Source organism: Maylandia zebra, linkage group LG4, assembly GCF_041146795.1.
Source record: "Maylandia zebra isolate NMK-2024a linkage group LG4, Mzebra_GT3a, whole genome shotgun sequence".
Lineage (NCBI taxonomy): Eukaryota > Metazoa > Chordata > Actinopteri > Cichliformes > Cichlidae > Maylandia > Maylandia zebra.
The window spans coordinates 10,261,066-10,280,955 of record NC_135170.1 but is presented as its reverse complement, the minus strand read 5'-3'; the positions used below and the strand labels follow the sequence as shown (position 1 = coordinate 10,280,955).

The window sequence follows — 19,890 nt, the reverse complement described above, 5'->3', positions numbered from 1 at the left end:
ATTTGCAGGCTTATATGATCCTGTAACGATAAAACCAAGAGCCAAGTCTAACTTTTTTCACTATGACTGTTTAAACATAACTTTGAAAATGAGTGTTTGCTTTCCTGTCAAACACTGGAAAATTAGGCAAAGTTAAACCGCCCCCTAATTCAGCCTGTGTCCCAAAAAGGAAAGCGTACAATGGAAGATACTTTTCAAGAAAATGATCAAGATATTACACAGTGCTTAAAACTACTTCGATGTCATTTCTGTCTCCTTCGCTGTAAAGTTCCAAGAATTTGGTCCACTTTAAATGAGTTACAGTATCATTATTGCTTTGTTTCCTGTAAAAACCTGACTTGTTACCCCCTTATTCTAGTGTGCCTACCTTTAAGAATCAGTAGGTTAATACACTGAATTATTATAATTTCAAATAAAATACATCAAGATTCCATTTAATGAAAGGGAAAATCCACCCTTAATTTACTGACTGTATTATAAAGTGTTACCAATTAGACTTTTTCCAATAAGTGCAATACTGTTAAGTTACTGCGTTCCATTTTCCCCTGCTGCTTGATAGTGTCATCCTCTGCGTGTGCAGATGGTATTGGAGAGAGGACAGGACGGATGGGACTTAACAGTGAGATGTTTATTTAGGATGGGTGAAAAACCAAACAAGAATACAAAACAAAAGGCAAAAGGAGACTCAGACTAACTAAACTGGGCAAAAGTAAACACTAGGAACACAGAACATGGAACCTGAAACATGGAGGGAGGTGAACTGACGTCCCGGCGAGGGACAAAGAGGAACTGACACAGTGAGGGTGATTAGGGAAAGCGGCGGCACGTGGGAACACAGGAGGGACAAATTAGGAATAACAAGACAGAGGAAACCAAACTGAACACAAACATGAGACGAGGGACTGCCAAAACAGGAAGTAGCACGCCCACCAAGGGGATAAAAAACATGGAAACACACGACAGACTGGGGGAGACAAAGGATGAAACACAGGGAGAAGAACGTGGAGAGCACAGAGTCAGGCCGTGAGAGACAGGGCGAGAGACATGACAGATGGGAGGGGACACCAAGCAACAAACCACAGACACCAGATCATGGGAGCGGGAACATAAACCCATAACCCTAAAGTAACCCTAAAGACCTCGAATAATATAGCAGGGAAATGACCAAACTCTACCATTTCTAGTCACAAGAACTAAACAAGAAAACCAACTTAATAAAATCACAAAATACATTTAACAAGATTCAAAAGGTCCAAAACACAGAACACAACAAATCGATCATTTCTTGAACTGAAACATCAAAAATGGAGAAACAAGTCTGGTCTTTTTTGCACGGTAACTGCCACAGTCTGAACCCCTGAGCAAGGCACAGAGATACATTTCACACCCAGATGCTGTCTACATCTCTTTGATGACTGCAGGATGTAAACATCAATGGCTCCGTCTCCGGTTGAGCTGCGAAACAGCCCAGCAGCACTTCTCAGTTTTCAAAGACAAAATTAAGGTTACTGCACCTTTCAAAATAAATCAGCACAATTGTGTGAAAGGTGTTACTTTTGTTACTTCAAACCCAAAGATAACAATCAGCCACGGCATGTTTCCCTTAAGCTTTACTAAGCATGTTTTGTCTATGACTTTGACGTTATGGTTATGCTGTTGAGATGGTTACATTTTTTTGAGACACGAGAGAGAAAGATTGAGACAGATTTTAGCTTTAATACGTTTTATGTTTCCCACATACACAAAAGATTTCGCACACAGATAAACTCAGTTTTAACATCCAGCTGATTCACAACATAAATAGTGAAAACAAGTGTAAAAAGCTGACTGTTCAGACAGGCACACTGTGACCTCATCTTTGACCTCGCGTTCGCTCTGTACGGGCAAAAAAAATAACGTGGTTTCAGAGTGACTCGCTCGACCATGTTTAGGTTCTGTCAGATTCATATATGTGCCTCCACATGTGATGATTCGCTGCTGCTTTTGAAATGACTCTGCATCGAATGGTTGACAACACCACATAAGACAAAGAAGCTCCTTTTCACTTTGAGTCAAAACTCTTGACTCTTCGCTGCGATGAATAAGCGGCGCTGTATTCACTTTAGCATATACAGTATCAGTCTCTTACATTTCGGATGCACGGCAACGAGCCGTACTCGTGAGGAGAAATGCCCACACATGCACGCACACACACACACAAAGAGAGAGACAAGGCAGCTGCACACACAGAAGTTGTTGAAACCTCTGTCCCAGTTCTCTGTTCTCAGATTTGCAGGAGGAAATCCTGAGAAAGAGATAAAAGAATAACACTGTTCAGACCTATCGGGCATATCAAAGTTGAAATCTGCAGGTGCTCGACATAATGCTGATATATTTTCTGGAAACGACGGCGCTTCTAACCACAACAGTTTATTTTAAATGCACAGCTTTGACATTAGGTCTTTGCAGCCCAGCTGGAGTAAGACGTACAGTTCAACGGCACGGCGGTAGATCCACACTTCTTTAAGTGAAACATAGTTAGAGTTTATTAAGCTACCAAATGCCACTGTCGCTTTCACTTTAATGGTGGTTCAGTCATCACCCTAAAATAACAAGTGGTCTTATTAAAGTGGTGAAGTATATCCATGAAATTGTATTTTTGCACTAACAAGCTCATTCCCAAAAAGGTATCAGACAAATACTTGGGATTTCTCAGTATGGTTTGCAGTGTGTCCTCAAAAAAATTGAGGAAACTGGACAAGTCGAACGCAGCCACAGCCATCTGTAAAACACGGCGGAGGCTCTGTCGTGGCTGGAGGTGCATTTAAGCCAGATGTGTGGAGGATATTGTCAAAATTGATGGAATTATGGAATTTTCCTTAAATACAGCATCTCCATGCATGCAAGCGTTTCATTAAATTGCTGCACAATAAAAGAAATTAAAGCTGACCCAAATCCTCAGCACAGCAATGTAGGTTAACTGTTGATTCTAGATTGGCTGTAAATATGGATCAGTGTCTCTCTGTGTTAACCCTCCCTGGCAACCTGTTCAGAGTATACTCCTCCACATGACATGTTCCCCCAAAAGGCACCCTGTGAACCTCATAGTGATGACCAAGTTTTATAATTCCCCCTCAAACTAGAAAGTCGCACTGATAGTGAAATCAGAATATGTTCACAAAATGTAACAGTAATAAAATGTGTGCTTGACACAGTGTAACACATTTAATTCCCCTTTGAGTTACCTTCACCATCAGCTCTTACCTCACACTGAGCTCGAGGACTGATCAGACACTGAAGGCGGGTTCCAGATGTTTTGTTCTCCACGAGTCTGGTCTGTTAGATGATCTCTATAAGATGCTGGCCGCTCCGCTGTGGAATAATACAGAAAATATGCAGATAATAAGGTGTATCCTGTTTTCCATCTTTGAAATGAATTTGGGTTTACTGCTAAAACTGCTCTCTGTTCAAAGCACACGATGAAATTTAAGTTATGATAATTTGGAAGTTTCTAGCAGCGTGAATACATCCACAGATTGATATGCTTTAATTTCTGTGCCTTCAAACTGAAAATGTGAAATATGTAGGGATGGGTATCGTTTAGGTTTTATCCGATACCGGTGCCAAATCGGTACTTTTGAAACGGTGCCGGTGCTCAAACGGTGCTCAAACCTGTGCTTAAAGAATGGAGAACACAAAATTGGTCCAAAAACCTCTCATGTTCAGCTGGTTTTTGTAAAAAGATAACAATGTTAGCCTTTTCTGCAGCTATGGGGCATATATGGTATCACTCTTGGCTGGAAGCAGTGCTTAAACAATGGAAAAAACACAAACTTTGTCCAAAAACCTCTCATGTTTAACTGTTTTCCACTTTTTCTTTGGTCATTTTAGCCTTTTTGGCCAGGGTGAAGGGAGTATCTGCCATCAAACAAGAAGACAGACGCATGTAGCTATGATGATGTTTGCTAGTTCACCTTACATGCATTAATGTAATAACGTGGTTAGCCTACTCAACGTAAATTACACACGAACAACATTAAGCTACTCACGCAGAGAAGAACGGCTGCTGCTGCCATCATCATCCGTCATCATTTCTGCTACACTGGCAGGGCTAGGGGCCAGGACTCTATTCTTCGTGTTTTTGGGGGATGTTGCATAACAGGCAACCCACCCGCAGTAGATGTGCTCGGTGTGAGGTCTCGCAGCAAGCTATGTCACTACCCGATCCGTACCGGAAACCCGATCGGTACCCCGCATGCGCAAATCTTACGTCACTTCCTCTCTTTGCCAACATTGCGACATTCAATATATTTGATTGATTTCCTGGTTTAAACCAAATGGAGCTTGTAAATCTAGAATAGACTATTGGCTAGGAAGTGACATCATTCTTAGCCACACTGTAAAAGTTGCAATGTCAAATGCACCTCTATCTGATCATTGCTTTATTGAACTGTGCTTAGAATCGGAAATTAGACAATCAAATAAAAGAACTTATTGGAAGTTCAATGCCAAACTTTTACAAAATGAAGACTACTGCAACATAGTCAAAAAAATTATAAAAGATATTATGGCTGATCATCTAATTGTAGGATATATCAATAAATGGGAATTCATTAAATTCAAAATTAGAGAATTTAGTATTCAATTCAGTAAAAACATAAGTCAAAAGCAAAGAGAATATGAATGTAAATTATTCCAAGAAATTACTTATTGCTGTAGTAAAGATGATCTAAATACCCAAGAAAGGAGTAAACTTATGGAGTTGCAAACTAAATTAGATCAGCTCTACCTAAATAAAGCAGAAGGAGCTTTTGTGCGTTCACGGGCCAAGTGGATTGAGGAGGGGGAAAGAAATTCTTCATATTTTTTTAATTTAGAAAAGAGCAGACAGAAAAGAAATTTTATATCTTCTCTGTTAATTGATGGCATTGAATGTGACGACCCTAAAATTTTGGAGAATGAAACTTATACATTCTATTCCAATTTATACTCCTCACAGTTCTCCCAAGCAGATTGTGATGTCTTTTTTGATCAAATAGATAATCTGATCCCTAAAATTGATGAATAATTTAAGGAATTATGTGAATCTGACTTCAGAATTGAAGAGTTAGATGCATCTGTTAAGAAAATGGCACTTAATAAATCCCCTGGTCCAGATGGGCTTACAGTTAATTTCTTCCAATTTTTTTGGGAAGACTTACGGGAAATTTTATTCAAAGCTATACTGGCCAGTATTGAAAAGGGAGAATTGATGTCTAGCATGAAACAAGGATTAATTACATTAATTCCTAAACCAAACAAAGATAAACGACAATTGGATAACTTAAGGCCCATAACTTTATTAAATACAGATTATAAAATTTTCTCTAGCTCAGTTGCAACAAGGCTCAAACAAGGGGTTTCAAGTATAATTAGTGAGACACAATCAGGGTTTTTGAAAGACAGGAACATTCATAATAATATCAGATTGGTTTTAGACTTACTGGACTACAATGATCTGATTAGTGATGACAGTTTTATTCTTTTCTTGGACTTTTATAAAGCTTTCGATTCAGTAGAACATCCTTTTATTTTAGAAACACTAACTCGATTTGGATTTGGGGATAAATTTAAGAAGATAATAGATATACTGTATAATGATATAAATAGCTCTGTGTCATTAGGCTATGGCACTGGTAAAAGATTTAGCGTCAAAAGAGGAATTAGGCAAGGGTGTGGAAGCTCTCCGTTGTTGTTCATAATGGTTGTGGAGATGCTCGCAATTCTAATTAAAAACAGCAGCGTTGCCGGAATTGAGATTATGGACAATTCTTTAATAATTAGTCAACTTGCGGATGACACTACTCTTTTCTTAAAAAATGAACATCAGATTCCCCTGGTAAAACAAATAATCACTACATTCTCAAAAGCTTCAGGCTTAAAGTTAAATTTAAATAAATGTGAATTATTGGCATTAAAGGAGTGTAATTCACAATTACTGTACGATATAAAGGTGAAGAAGGAGGTAAAATATTTGGGCATCACAATTTCAAAAGATCCCAAAGTCTTAGAAAAAGTAAATATTTTAGATAATGTTGACAAATGTAAGACAATCCTAAATAAGTGGTTACAAAGAGACATCACAATTTTTGGAAGAATATTATTAACCAAAATGGATAGTTTATCTAGATTTATATATCCAGCTTACTCTCTATCAATATCGAATAAAGTTATTAAAACAATTAATAGCTTGAATTTTAATTTTATTTGGAGGAATAAGTGCCATTATATATCTAAAGATGATTTGGTTAAACCATACATTGAAGGCGGTGGAAACGCAATTGATTTTGACATAATGAATGGTGTTTTGAAACTTAAATGGTTAAAATCCTTCCTAAATAATCCACACTCCATTTGGTTTTTTATACCAAGTAAGGTCTTTAACACACTAGGGGGTATCGACTTTCTCCTAAAGTGTGACTTTGAAATTACTAAGCTACCTGCTAAACTCTCTGAATTCCATAAACAGGTCCTTCTTTATTGGAAAATGTTATTTAAACATAATTTCACTCCACATAATAGCCCAATTTGGAACAATAGATATATACTGATGAACAGAAAATCTATTTTTATTCAAGATTGGTTATCAAAAGGTGTTTGGGCAATTGCCCATTTTGTAGATGAGGAAGGACATGTTCTAGGACATCAAGATTTTTGCCAAAAGTTTAATATCCAATGTTCTAAAAGTAAATTTAATCGGGTTATAAAATCCATTCCATTGTCACTTAAAAACATAGTTGTAAATGATATAATATATTCTGACATCTCCCCCAAGTTAAGGCAATTATATATAGATGGTATTCGATTTTGTGATGTTAAATGCAACAATACGTTTCTTAGATCTTCATTAAGGAGTCTTTATTCTCCAAATTTACTTAGACGTAATTACATATTAAAAGATTTCCAAAGGGAAGAAATTGAAAAAATAAGAACTGATTATATCACCTTCCCTATCCCTCCTAAAGGGAAAGAAGTCCAATTTAAAATCTTGAATAAAATTTACCCGACAAATAGACTCCTTAGTGATAGATTCAAAATAGAAACGGGTAATTGTGTATTTTGTGAAACAGAAGAGGAGGATTTGGACCATCTATTCTTTTTGTGCAATTTTATACAAATATTTTGGTTGGATTTTCATACCTGGCTTTATTCCAGTGGGATTCAAATTACCCCATTTACCTTAAATATGATAATGTTTGGAGTGTTTTTGAAAGAAAAGAAAGCTAATTATGGTATTAATGTGTTATTAATCTTGTGTAAGTATTTTATACATAAATGTCGCTTTTTTAAGATTAAACCAACACTGGCTCACTGGAAAAACGACCTAAACCTGTTGGTTAAATCTTTGACTTTAGTTAAAAAGAAAAAGGCTGCTTTTTTTGTTTCCTTTGTAGAAGATTTTGATTTAGTGAGTTAATAATCTGTTAATTTATGTGACCCCATCTTTATATTTTATTTTCACTATATATGAAAGTTGCTAATATGTAAGAAATGTTTATTCTCTGAATCTGTAATATATGGTGCATTTTGTTTGTATGTTTATATTACTAATAAAAGAAAACAAAAAAAACCAAAAAAACTTATAGTACGTAGTACGCGTAGTGCGCGTACTTCAAGCGTGCAGACCCTGAATTGGGACACAGCCTAAGTACGCACGCAGGAGCTTTCTGATTGGTTCTCACCTCCGTCGCTCTATTGATGATGTCCTTCCTGTTCACCCTAAGAACACGTGTAGGGTGTACATTTTCGAGCTGAGGGGAATAACGGCAACAAAACATCGCCGTTCAGACACCTTCGTATTTTTTTTCTGTGGAAGGCTTTACCGAGTAAGAGGGCAACATGGTGAAGACACGGTACAAGGGGAAAAGCTCAATAAACCCCTCAACATCCAGCAGCAACCCCGATCGAGCCAAAGGTGCTGGTGGAAACAACATGAGGGACCGAGCCACTATCAAGCGGCTGAATATGTACAGACAAAAACAAAGATGTGATAGCCGTGGAAAAGTCGTCAAACCTTTACAGTACCAGTCCACAGTAGCTCCGGGAACTGTTGCCAGAGTTGAACCTAACATCAAATGGTTTGCAAATACCCGTGTGATCAAGCAGTCATCCCTCCAGAAATTCCAGGAGGAGATGGAGGCAGTAAAGAAGGATCCATATCGTGTGGTGATGAGACAAAGCAAATTGCCTATGTCCCTTTTGCACGATAGAGTCAAAGCCCATAACTCTAAGGTTCACATTCTAGACACGGAGGGTTTTGAGAACACTTTTGGACCTAAGGCTCAAAGGAAGAGGCCCAGTCTTGTTGTGGGCGATGTCAAGGACCTTGTAGAGCAAGCTGAGGCCTCAGCCCTAAGTTATAATGCAGAAAATGACAAAGACCTGGTTACCGAGGACACAGGGGTCCGGGCGGAAGCACGTGAGGAGATTTTCAAAAAGGGTCAGTCCAAGAGAATCTGGGGAGAACTTTACAAGGTGATTGACTCATCTGATGTCATCATCCAAGTGCTGGATGCCCGAGATCCTATGGGAACACGGTCTAAGAGCATTGAAACGTATCTAAAGAAAGAGAAATCCTGGAAACATCTGATCTTTGTTCTAAACAAGTGTGACCTTGTGCCCACCTGGGTCACGAAACGTTGGGTGGCTGTTCTGTCTCAAGAATATCCCACTTTGGCTTTCCACGCCAGCCTCACAAACTCATTTGGTAAGGGCTCTCTCATCCAGCTGCTCAGGCAGTTTGGCAAGCTCCACACAGACAAAAAACAAATAAGTGTGGGTTTCATCGGATATCCAAATGTTGGAAAAAGCTCGATCATCAACACTCTGAGGTCAAAGAAGGTTTGCAATGTTGCACCCCTCGCTGGAGAAACGAAGGTGTGGCAGTACATCACTTTGATGAGGCGCATCTTCCTCATTGACTGCCCTGGTGTTGTCTACCCCTCAGAAGACAGTGAATCTGATATTGTTTTGAAAGGAGTAGTTCAAGTGGAAAAGATCAAGAACCCAGAGGAGCACATCGGTGCAGTACTGGAGCGGGCCAAACCAGAATACATTCAGAAGACCTACCGCATCCCTACTTGGAACTGTGCTGATGACTTTCTTGAGAAACTGGCGTTTCGCACAGGGAAACTTTTGAAGGGCGGTGAGCCAGATCTCGCCACAGTCTCTAAAATGGTATTGAATGACTGGCAGAGAGGACGTATCCCCTTCTTTGTGAAACCCCCTGGACCTGAAGGGGATCAAGAGGATGAGAAGCCACTGCCAGTTGCAGGACCGTCGGAGGTAGTAGAGCATGTGCAGAAGGAACAACCAGACAATCCGGACGCCATCTCAGAGGAACGTGAGGAAGAACAGCAGAGACAGAAGGAACAGGTCCAGAAGATTCTGGCTAATGTCAGACAAAACTTTGGCAAAATCAGTGTGGCTCCAGAGTTCAGCGAGGAAGACTTAGTTCCCATGGACATGCCTGATCTGGACATGTCAGATTTTTCTGGCTCTGATGGTGAGGAAGATGAGGGCACAGAGGAAAACGAAGGCAAAGAGGAAGATGCGACAAGCGTTGAACCAGCTGATGAAGTGACTGACATCTCTGAGCCCACAACCTCTCAGACTGAAAAGACAAACGGCAGCAAGAGTTCACGGGAGGTCATACGTGAGCTGGATGTGAAAATCGCCAAGTACAAGCAGTTTCTGGACCGAGCCAAATCCAATCGCTTCTCTGCAATCCGGATACCTAAGGCGCTTTCTGACAAAGTGTTCACAGACATCAAGACTAAACAGTCAGCAGCGACTAAGCAAGCACAGAAGAAAGCTCCAAACCAGAGGGGTAAAAAGAGGAAAGCTGAGGAGGGTGAGGACCTGGCCCAGCTGAACAGACTCGCGTCTAAACAGAGAAGAGCAATGGATCGTGCTCAGAGGACGAAGAAAGTTGGCGTACGTTATTATGAAACTCACAATGTGAAGAACAAGAACAAAAAAATCCCCGCATCAGGCACAGAAGGTCAAAATACCAAGAAATCGAAGCACTAGACTGGAGTTGAATAAAATAAAACACACATGTAAGAAATCTGTATCTAAATTAGCCTGAAGCTATTTTTATTGGGATAAAAAAAGGTTGGCAGAAGGTGGAACACTAAGGTGGTCTTAATCAACTTGATGCCTTATCTTCATGACTGTTGTAACTTTGTCCCCTCAGTGCAGAACTGTATTTGAATGACATTTCATTCATCATATACAAGTGTACTGCTCTCTTGACGTTCAAGAGCAATGTGCAGTAGTTGTTTGAAGTGTACTTGTTATGCCAGAACAATAAAACATTTGTAAATTAAAAAAATAAAACACCCAGCACGCCCCTGCGGGCGGTTTATCCTTCAAGCTCGGGTCCTCTACCAGAGGCCTGGGAGCTTGAGGGTCCTGCGCAGTATCTTAGCTGTTCCCAGGACTGCGCTCTTCTGGACAGAGATTTCCGATGTTGTTCCCGGGATCTGCTGGAGCCACTCGCCTAGCTTGGGAGTCACCGCACCTAGTGCTCCGATTACCACGGGGACCACCGTTACCTTCACCCTCCACATCCTCTCGAGCTCTTCTCTGAGCCCTTGGTATTTCTCCAGCTTCTCGTGTTCCTTCTTCCTGATATTGCTGTCATTCGGAACCGCTACATCGATCACTACGGCCGCCTTCTTCTGTTTGTCTACCACCACTATGTCCGGTTGGTTAGCCACCACCATTTTGTCCGTCTGTATCTGGAAGTCCCACAGGATCTTAGCTCGGTCATTCTCCACCACCCTTGGGGGCATCTCCCATTTTGACCTCGGGACTTCCAGGTTATACTCGGCACAGATGTTCCTGTACACTATGCCGGCCACTTGGTTATGGCGTTCCATGTATGCCTTGCCTGCTAGCATCTTGCACCCTGCTGTTATGTGCTGGATTGTCTCTGGGGGATCTTTACACAGCCTGCACCTGGGGTCTTGCCTGGTGTGATAGACCCCAGCCTCTATGGATCTTGTGCTCAGAGCTTGTTCTTGTGCTGCCATGATTAGTGCCTCTGTGCTGTCTTTCAGTCCAGCTTTGTCCAGCCACTGGTAGGATTTCTGGATATCAGCCACCTCCTCTATCTGCCGGTGGTACATACCGTGCAGGGCTCTGTCCTTCCATGATGGTTCCTCGTCTCCCTCCTCTTTCTTGGGTTTCTGCTGCCTGAGGTATTCACTGAGCACTCGGTCAGTTGGGGCCATCTTCCCAATGTATTCTTGGATGTTCGTTGTCTCATCCTGGACTGTGGTGCTGACACTCACCAGTCCCCGGCCCCCTTCCTTCCGCTTAGCGTACAGCCTCAGGGTGCTGGACTTGGGGTGAAACCCTCCATGCATGGTAAGGAGCTTTCTTGTCTTTATGTCAGTGGCTTCTATCTCCTCCTTTGGCCAGCCTATTACCCCAGCAGGGTACCTGATCACGGGCAGGGCGTACGTGTTGATGGCCCGGATCTTATTCTTACCATTCAGCTGACTCCTCAGGACTTGCCTGACCCTCTGCAGGTACTTGGTGGTTGCAGCTTTTCTAGCGGCCTCTTCATGGTTCCCATTCGCCTGCGGGATCCCCAAGTACTTGTAACTGTCCTCTATGTCTGCAATGTTGCCTTCTGGTAGTTCAATCCCCTCAGTTCTGACTACCTTCCCTCTCTTTGTTACCATCCGACTACACTTCTCCAGTCCGAACGACATTCCAATGTCATTGCTGTATAGCCTGGTAGTGTGGATCAGTGAATCGATGTCTCGTTCACTCTTGGCATACAGCTTGATGTCATCCATGTACAGGAGGTGGCTGACAACTGCTCCGTTCCGTAGTCGGTATCCGTAGCCAGTCTTGTTAATGATCTCACTGAGGGGGTTCAGGCCTATGCAGAACAGCAGTGGGGACAGAGCATCTCCTTGGTAGATCCCGCACTTGATGGTGACTTGTGCTATGGGCTTGGAGTTGGCCTCTAGTGTTGTACGCCACATCCCCATTGAGTTCCTGATGAAGGCTCTTAGGGTCCCATTGATCTTGTACAATTCTAGGCATTCCAGTATCCAGCTGTGGGGCATTGAGTCATAGGCCTTCTTGTAATCAATCCAGGCAGTGCACAGGTTGGTCAGTCTGGTCTTGCAGTCTCGGCTGATTGTTCTGTCTACCAGTAGCTGGTGTTTTGCGCCTCTGGTATTCTTGCCAATTCCTTTCTGTGTCCCGCTCATGTATTGACCCATGTGCCTGTTCATCTTAGCCGATATGATGCCTGACAGGAGCTTCCATGTAGTACTGAGGCAGGTTATTGGTCGGTAGTTGGAGGGGACCGGTCCCTTCTTGGGGTCCTTGGGGATCAGGACCGTCCGGCCTTCAGTTAGCCATTCCGGGTGTCTCTCGTTAACTAGCAGCTGGTTCATTTGTGCTGCCAGACGCTCGTGGAGTGCAGTTAGCTTCTTCAGCCAGTAGGCGTGAACCATGTCGGGCCCTGGTGCTGTCCAACTCTTCATACTGGAGACCCTTTCTTGGATATCTGCCACTGTGATGGTTACTGGACCCTGTTCAGGGAGGTCGCTGTGGTCTGCCCTCAGATCCTCTAGCCACTGAGCATTGCCGTTATGGGTTGCATCCTTCTCCCATATGCTCTTCCAGTATTGCTCCGTCTCCAGCCTTGGTGGTGCTGTTCTCTTATTGTTCCCTTGCCACTGAGAGTACACCTTTGCTGGTTCTGTGGAGAACAGCTGGTTTATTCTCCTGCCTTCTATCTCTCTGGTGTACCTCCTCAAGCGGCTGGCCAAGGCTGTGAGTCTTTGCTTGGCAGTTTCCAAGGCCTCAGGTATGGACAGCTTGCTGTATTTCTTAGGCACCTTATTCGTCGCACCTTTCTGCAACTCCGTTAGTGGGCTAACCTCTCTCCGTGCTACTTTGATCTTGCCCTCTAGCCTCCTTCGCCATGGAGGGTACTGCCCCTTGTGGCTGTTCAATTTGTAGCCAAGCATCTCACTGATCACTGCTGCCGTATTGTAGATCAGCTTGTTAGTGTCGGTAATCGTGGTTGTAGGTATTGCCCGTAGTGCTGCATTAACATCATCTAGCAGACCTTCTGAGGGTACTTCACGTAATCTTGGTAACCGGCTACGGGGGATCCAGGTTTCAAGCTTGGCCATGATCCTATTTTTCAGGTCAGTTCCTCTCGCACTCAACGATCCTTCTCCTATCACACTTGGGGCTATGTACCCAATCTCGGGTGGGGGTGATGATATCTCCCCCCTGACCTGGCGTCCTGACTCCTCCTTGCCGTAGCATTTGTGTTGTACCTCGTCAATCTCTAGCTGTGAGAGCAGTCCCTTCTTTCGAATGTTGGAACACTGAGCTACTAGTTGTTTCGCCGTCATTGTGGATGTTGGGTATCGAAGAATCCATAGGTCCCTCATCCTATTCATGTAGCCCCTTCCGCCGGGGTTACTTGCGTAGTAGCATTCCAACAACGCCCTGTTTTCGTCCCTTGCCCACCGATGCCTTCTTGTTCCAGTAGCCCACTTTTCGTCAGGGTGCCCTGGTTCCTCAACACCTGACGCGGACCTTGTTGATCCGGGCGACGTCCGAGCCGGCATGCCTTCATATTTATCTGTCTCGCTCATGTCTGCGGTAGGCTTGCTTAGCATAGGGGGTCTAGCCTTAGGACCCTTACTGGATACAGACGCCCCAGGCAGGAATCGAACTTGCGATCCTCTGTTCCAAAGGCGTGTAGTCTAACCATATATATATATATATATATATATATATATATATATATATATATATATATTTGATTGATACGGTTAGCGCCCAGTTAGCTCCTAGCATTTCTCAACAGCTCTGCCTCCTTTTCGACTGCCCGGGACATTTAAACAATGGATAATCCGTATGCAAAGAAATTCATGCTTTTCTCCTCAACAGAGAGCGTCCCCCGATTGAGCAACAGCGCCGTAAAATAAGAAGGATGGCGCCTAATTACAGAGTTAATAATGCAGACTTTGTAATATCTCACGTGTAGATTCATCAGCCAGATTAAGTGTTTACTGACAATTGACAGTGATAGCGCACATCATCATCACTATTCCAACAATCCTCTCCTCACAGACAAGCATAAACACACTCGACTATCGCTAAATCAGATTTAACACACGTTTGTAATGACGATAATTCAGTTTATAATAGGGTTTATTCGCTCGGTCAGCAGGTGGCGGTATCCTCGTACACTGGAGAGTAAACTGCCATTAAACGAACAGAAGAAGAAGAAAACATCTGCACATGCTCGGTATTGATCGGGTAGACCCGATTTGTAGAGAAGGATTTGTACGGTCAGACTTTACACATGCGCAGTAAGGATCGGAGAGTCCTGATCCGTAACTTTCTTTTTATTTTTCGTTTTTGTCTACATTGTACTGAAACGCTTCATTATTGCAAACATTTTAAGATATACTTGTTATTCTTAACATCTTAACTCTTACTCTGACCCATAACTATCGTAAAACGCTACGACCGGAAGTAGAAACCTTTCGCGCATGCGGGGTACCGATCGGGTTTCCGGTACGGATCGGGTGGTGACAAGCTATCAAATACGGCGCATTTCTGGGCTTTTAAAAAAAACGCTATGCGTCGCCAGGTATTTCATCGGATTTGAGGTGTTACCTCCTTTGACAGTATCACAGTATCAGCTTAAAGCACTTGTTGCAGGCTGCTGAGTTTGCATATTTTGCTGTGAAGTACAGCCAGACTTTTGACCGCTTCGCCTTGGGCATTTTTAATCTGTAGCTCTGCTCTAAAAGAAAGTACGTACCTGGACCCGCCTACTATCCTCGGAAACGTAAAATGATTGGCTAGAAGTGTATCACAGCTCAGGAAAAAAAAGCACCGAAATGTGCGCTGCTTTTCGGTCTGAACCGTTTATGTCAGAACCGGTGCACACCGGTACCCATCCCTAGAAATATGTGAGGTACACAAATGAACAATGCACGCACAATAAATATGTTTTAGATTCTGATCATCAGGAAATACAATGATAATTCTGTTACTGCTGATATCTGATATAAATAAGTGAAAATAACTAAAGATATGATTTCCTGTGCTGCTGTTTCTTTCATAGACTTTTATAGAATAGTCTGGGAGCAGTTGGTGTATAAACCTGTATTTAAATGAAACTTGATAAGATGACAACATACAGAGAACGCACAAGCTGCCTTTGTTACCTGTATAATTATAGATGAACCACAACCCCCCCATCAGACCGACACCCATTACAAAGGCTGCAAAGACAAGTCCCATCACTGGTCCAGTCTCCACCACCCGGTCTAGAGTCAGAGGGTGATATATTTTAAAGACAAAGACAGTAACATCACCAAAATACAGTAAATGATACTCACTGCTGTGCTCTGGCTCTGGTCTGGCCAGCGGAGTGACGCTGAGTCTCTTGATTCTTTGGCCAGTAGGGTTCCTCATTTTAGGTGACAGTGAACTAATCGGGTGGGTGACCACCATGGGTCTGGAGAGGTTTCTGATCTCACACTGAAGTGGGAATACAGGAAAAGGTTTATGCTTTAGTTATACTGGCTTCACCTTCCAGTGCCATGATATCAGAGGAAAACGTAAGTGTTAAAAAGCATAAATCATAATAAAGTAATTTTAAAAAGAAACTAAACCGTTTCAGTTCTAAGGTTTTATATATCAGGGTATATTAAACATACTCTGGTCCTTGGCAGGTATGAAATTAGGTAAATATAACCTCAGAAGTACAAAACAAGACATGAACCTGTGTCATTATTTATTCAACAAAAATTAGAAAATTAAATGTTGAAGCTGTGTGAGTATATCCCATAATTCATTAGCTTCTGGAATCACCTTTTGAAGTCAATTCAATTATTTTTATATAGCGTCATATCAAAACAGTTGCCTCAAGGCAGTCTGGTATAATAATAATATGTTTTTTGTATTCTTACAAAGTTACTTCAGTTAATTGAGGTTTGCAGGCATTGATTTATGCACAGCTCTCTTAAGGCCCCATCACAGCATTTCAGCCAGGGTGAGGTCTGGATTTTGAGCGGGCAGTTGCAAAACCTTGATTTTTTTACTTTTTCAGCCACTCTGTAGTAGATTTGCAGCTGTGCTTGCAATCATTGTCTTGTTCCATGACCCAGTCTGGGTGAAGCTTTAGCTGTTGAACAGATGGCCTACTGTAGAACAATTTGGGATACAGAGGAGTTCATGGTTGACTCAGTAATTACAGAATGCTGGAAAACAAACCCAAATCATGAGGCATTTGGTATTCACCAAACACGGTGTTGTGCATTATAGCCAAACATCTCCACTTTGCTCCTGTCCTTCCAGAGGACAATTTTCCAGAAAATTTGTTCAGATACAAATTTTCAAATCCAAGTAATTCTGCCATGTTTGTATTCCAAACAGGTCACACCTATTCAGTCTTTTTCTAACTGTACTGCCGTGAACTGTAATATTTAACATGCTAACTGAGTCCTGCAGAGTCCGAGATGTAGATCCTGTGACTTTTGCAGTTTATCTAACTATAGGACCTGAGGAGGACCAGATTAATTCCCCTGATATACAAAACGATGTCCTGGTGTTTACCATGACTCTACTACAGAACTATTATATAAGGTTGCACATTCAAACGTGTTTTTAGCAAATATTTGGCTCTTTATTGTTTTAAATAAAGCTGACCTACTTTCTTACACAGCTTGGTGTGAAGGCTAACACGGTTCACTTTACCTACATTTTTTAAAATCTAAGACTAGGTATGCTAACTGGCTCCTGGCTTTAGGTTTCTCAGTGAGCTTTCAAACACATAATGGTTATCAATCTTCTCATCAAACGCTCCACAAGGAGCCTAACAGGCACTTTTTACAAATGACCAAGCTACAGTTTCCCTGCTCCATCTTAGTGCTTTTGACAAGATGATTTATTTGCTATTTCTTCTGGGTTTTTTTACCTGATGCCCGGGTGATCTAGATAGAAGCAGAGGCATGCGTGGCCTGCCCTGACAGTCATTCTTTATAGTTTCCTTCATGGGTTCCCCTATAGTTGTGTCAGAGACACAGAGGCGCAGGCTGCAGTGGAGGAACTGCATTGAGTCGTTATAAACTGGTCGTAGAATGAAGCTGAATCTTAAGGGCTGTATCTCCTCTCTCACACTCATGGTCCTCTTGTCTCTCCCTCCTCCACTTTCTGCTTTTTCACCTGTTTGATCAATTCTGCCATTTCCCAGGCCCTCTGTCTCTTCCGTTTCCTCTACTGCTTCAACGTTATCTTCAGTCTCCTCTTGCTCATGTTTTGACTTCGCACTGAAGGTCAGTGAGGGGTCAGAGGAACAGCCGTTACTTATCACAGTCCAGAAAGGCGATTTTTTGGGGTCTGAGAAAGAAGAGACTACACATGACTTCACTTCCACGACATCTGCGAGGGGTGCTTTAGCTGAAATCTGCAGCAGAAAAAAATGATGCAGAATATATCATAGTTATAATTAAGTAGCTTTCATGTTCATTAGATGTATTTAAAAAAGTAAGCTGTGAAGAAGTTAGTGCGACAGTTTACACCACAATATCAAATTGAAGCAGAGAAAACACATGAAAAAGACCTGGACATAGACACGCTGGTCAGCGGTGATGACACACGGACCAATCCGCCTCTGCTCGTAGCTGTCTGTGACAAAAAGCTCCAAAAGAAGAACAGGCCCAGATCTGTGTCTGGGTGTTGGGAAGTGGCTTAGGTCTGGGGTGGGCCACAAGCCCTCTGGCACCCAGGGGACCAGTTCTGTCTGCACAGTGTTTACATTCTCATTAGCAGCAGCGCTGCTCGGAGGGCCAGGGACAGCAGAAAAACAGCTGAACTGAAAGAAAACAGCGCAAGGTTATGTATGAAAAATCTTGCATGAAAACTGTAAAATATAAGATGAATGTAAACAGACACACAGACGTCTCACACGTATGCCAAGTGGACCTTTGGACTTCTCAGTCTCATTGAGTGAAAGGATGGTCTGAGGTTTGTCCCTCCATAGTAACAGCTGGTCAAAAAGGACAAACAGAGAAATCAAACTCAGAGTCACTCTCAGTCTCCTTCTCCTGGGGCATATCTTTCCACTATGAAAATGAGTCTTTCAGGTGGTGTTTTCCACACAAAAATGATAAAATATACAAATAGTATCAATACCATCATAATGTATAAATTACATTCATCCTGTGGTGTGTAAGCTTAGTTTCATGCCCTCTGCTATTTTCTGTTTCTGTTCTAAATTTTTACTCTGATGAGGTACTAATGATTGGTCAGTATAGAAACCTGCTACTCTCATTACCTACTTTGACTTTACCAAGTCTCGAATGTTCCCAAACTTGCTGCAACTACATGACAAAAATCTAACTTTAGAAGTTTGTTCCAGCGTCTTTGGCTTTATTCCTTGATTAGACGTCTTTCAGAGAGAGTTGTAAAAAAAGTTGTTGAATAATTTGCAGATTAAAGTGACTATAACTAAGGACAGATCTACTGAATTTTCAAACATAGTTGCGCTAAAGAGTACATTGAAAATGTTGGGGGTGCAGGTACCCCAGACCCCTCTCTTCAGCTACACCCCTGCTTCAGTGATCTTGGGCCAACCCATTTGAGAAAACCTGACATCAAGATTTTCATGTTTACAACCTTTAGTCTTCTTTAAGGCCCATTTATTTTTCTGTGACTTTCATCAACGTAGCAAGAAGGTTATATGTGTCATGATCAAGAACGTAAAGTAGATGGAGGAAGCTGAGGGATGTTCTCCCACAGACTTCTACACAACCAAACTTTTCTGAAAACCAGAAGAACTGCCCCCTGCTGTCCATTAAAATTAATACAGGTTTAAGGTACATCCCTCTAATATTTGCAGTCTATGTTCTAAACGTTCTCATCTTTTCTGTCTAGCAAGGTTGTTAGAACAAATGCAAGGAAGAGGAATCCTGGAGAAGATTGTTCACACTCAGCTGATAGACTATCTAAATGATTTTCAAATTCCAGAAGCTCTTCAGTTCGGCTTTAAGCCGTTTCACAGCACAGAGACAGCTCTCATAAAGGTTAAACATGTCTTTCTTGTTTTGTTGGATATGACTGCTGATTTGACACAGTGCAACATGACCTGCTGATCTCTCGACTACAGCATTGTGTAGAAATTTCCGGCACTTTTGTGGATAAAATCATATCTCTCTAACAGGAGCTTTTGCGTTAAGTTGAGTTCGGCTTCATCCTCTGTGGCCCCTCTGCCATGGGGTGTAGCGTAGGGATCTATTCTTGGGCCACTAATGTTTTCATGTTTTCCTGCCACTCGGTGCGATCTTCCGAAAACAAAAAATTGAATTTCCAGGCCTGACTTGGAAACTGTCATCTATGCTTTTATAACCTCACGGTTGGATTACTGCAACTACCTTTTAATAGAGGTTGGCCAGGGCCCTCTGTCACTCCTGCAACTGGTGCAGAATGCTGTGGCATGGTTTTTAACTGGTAAAAGAACATTTGAGCACATTAATTTGCTTCTGGCCTCCTTAAACTGGCTTCCAATTGAATTTAGGATCTATTTTAAGATCCTTTTACTGGTTTTTAATTTGTTTTTACTCATTTTTAATTAATTTTTATTAGCTGGCCTTTGACTTAGTGGGTAACTGACAAGTTATTTTATTGTTATTTATTTTTTGTATTTATTATTCTTATTGTATTTTTTATATTTCTGCTGTACAGCAGGGCCATGTGTTGTTTTTAAAGTATGGTATGCTAACGAAGAGACACGAGGACGGATGAGCTGAAGCTCGCTCACCTGCTTCATCAGCTTTTCAGCCTTCCTGCCCGAATTCAAAT

At 42.0% G+C, this 19,890-nt stretch overlaps 2 protein-coding genes across 4 annotated transcripts in view; one reads left to right on the top strand and one right to left on the bottom strand.

The window, feature by feature from the left end:
- The window catches only part of engl (endoglin, like), a 45,886-nt gene that overhangs the window by 16,635 nt on the left and 9,361 nt on the right, over nucleotides 1–19,890 (bottom strand). For 2 of the 3 annotated variants that reach the window (XM_076882960.1, XM_076882959.1), the window contains exons 11-17: nucleotides 17,999–18,079; nucleotides 17,654–17,905; nucleotides 17,009–17,497; nucleotides 15,429–15,570; nucleotides 15,255–15,356; nucleotides 3,244–3,351; nucleotides 614–2,284 (exon numbers count right to left, since the gene is read on the bottom strand). In XM_076882960.1, the coding sequence (XP_076739075.1) occupies nucleotides 3,245–3,351; nucleotides 15,255–15,356; nucleotides 15,429–15,570; nucleotides 17,009–17,497; nucleotides 17,654–17,905; nucleotides 17,999–18,079 (1,173 nt within the window). In that variant the 3' untranslated portion in view covers nucleotides 614–2,284; nucleotide 3,244. Of the gene's footprint in view, nucleotides 1–613; nucleotides 2,285–3,243; nucleotides 3,352–15,254; nucleotides 15,357–15,428; nucleotides 15,571–17,008; nucleotides 17,498–17,653; nucleotides 17,906–17,998; nucleotides 18,080–19,890 lie in introns of those variants that run through there. The other variant, XM_023153198.3, reaches the window with a different exon arrangement.
- On the top strand, nucleotides 7,693–10,353 carry LOC143418329 (nucleolar GTP-binding protein 2-like). The gene has a single exon (XM_076882958.1). It carries the CDS (start codon nucleotides 7,858–7,860, stop codon nucleotides 10,048–10,050), a length of 2,193 nt encoding a protein of 730 aa, XP_076739073.1. The 5' UTR covers nucleotides 7,693–7,857; the 3' UTR covers nucleotides 10,051–10,353.

Excerpts from the sequence above, each read along its gene's own strand:
- LOC143418329 (XM_076882958.1), top strand. The coding sequence starts at position 7,858 with ATGGTGAAGACACGGTACAAGGGGAAAAGCTCAATAAACCCCTCAACA.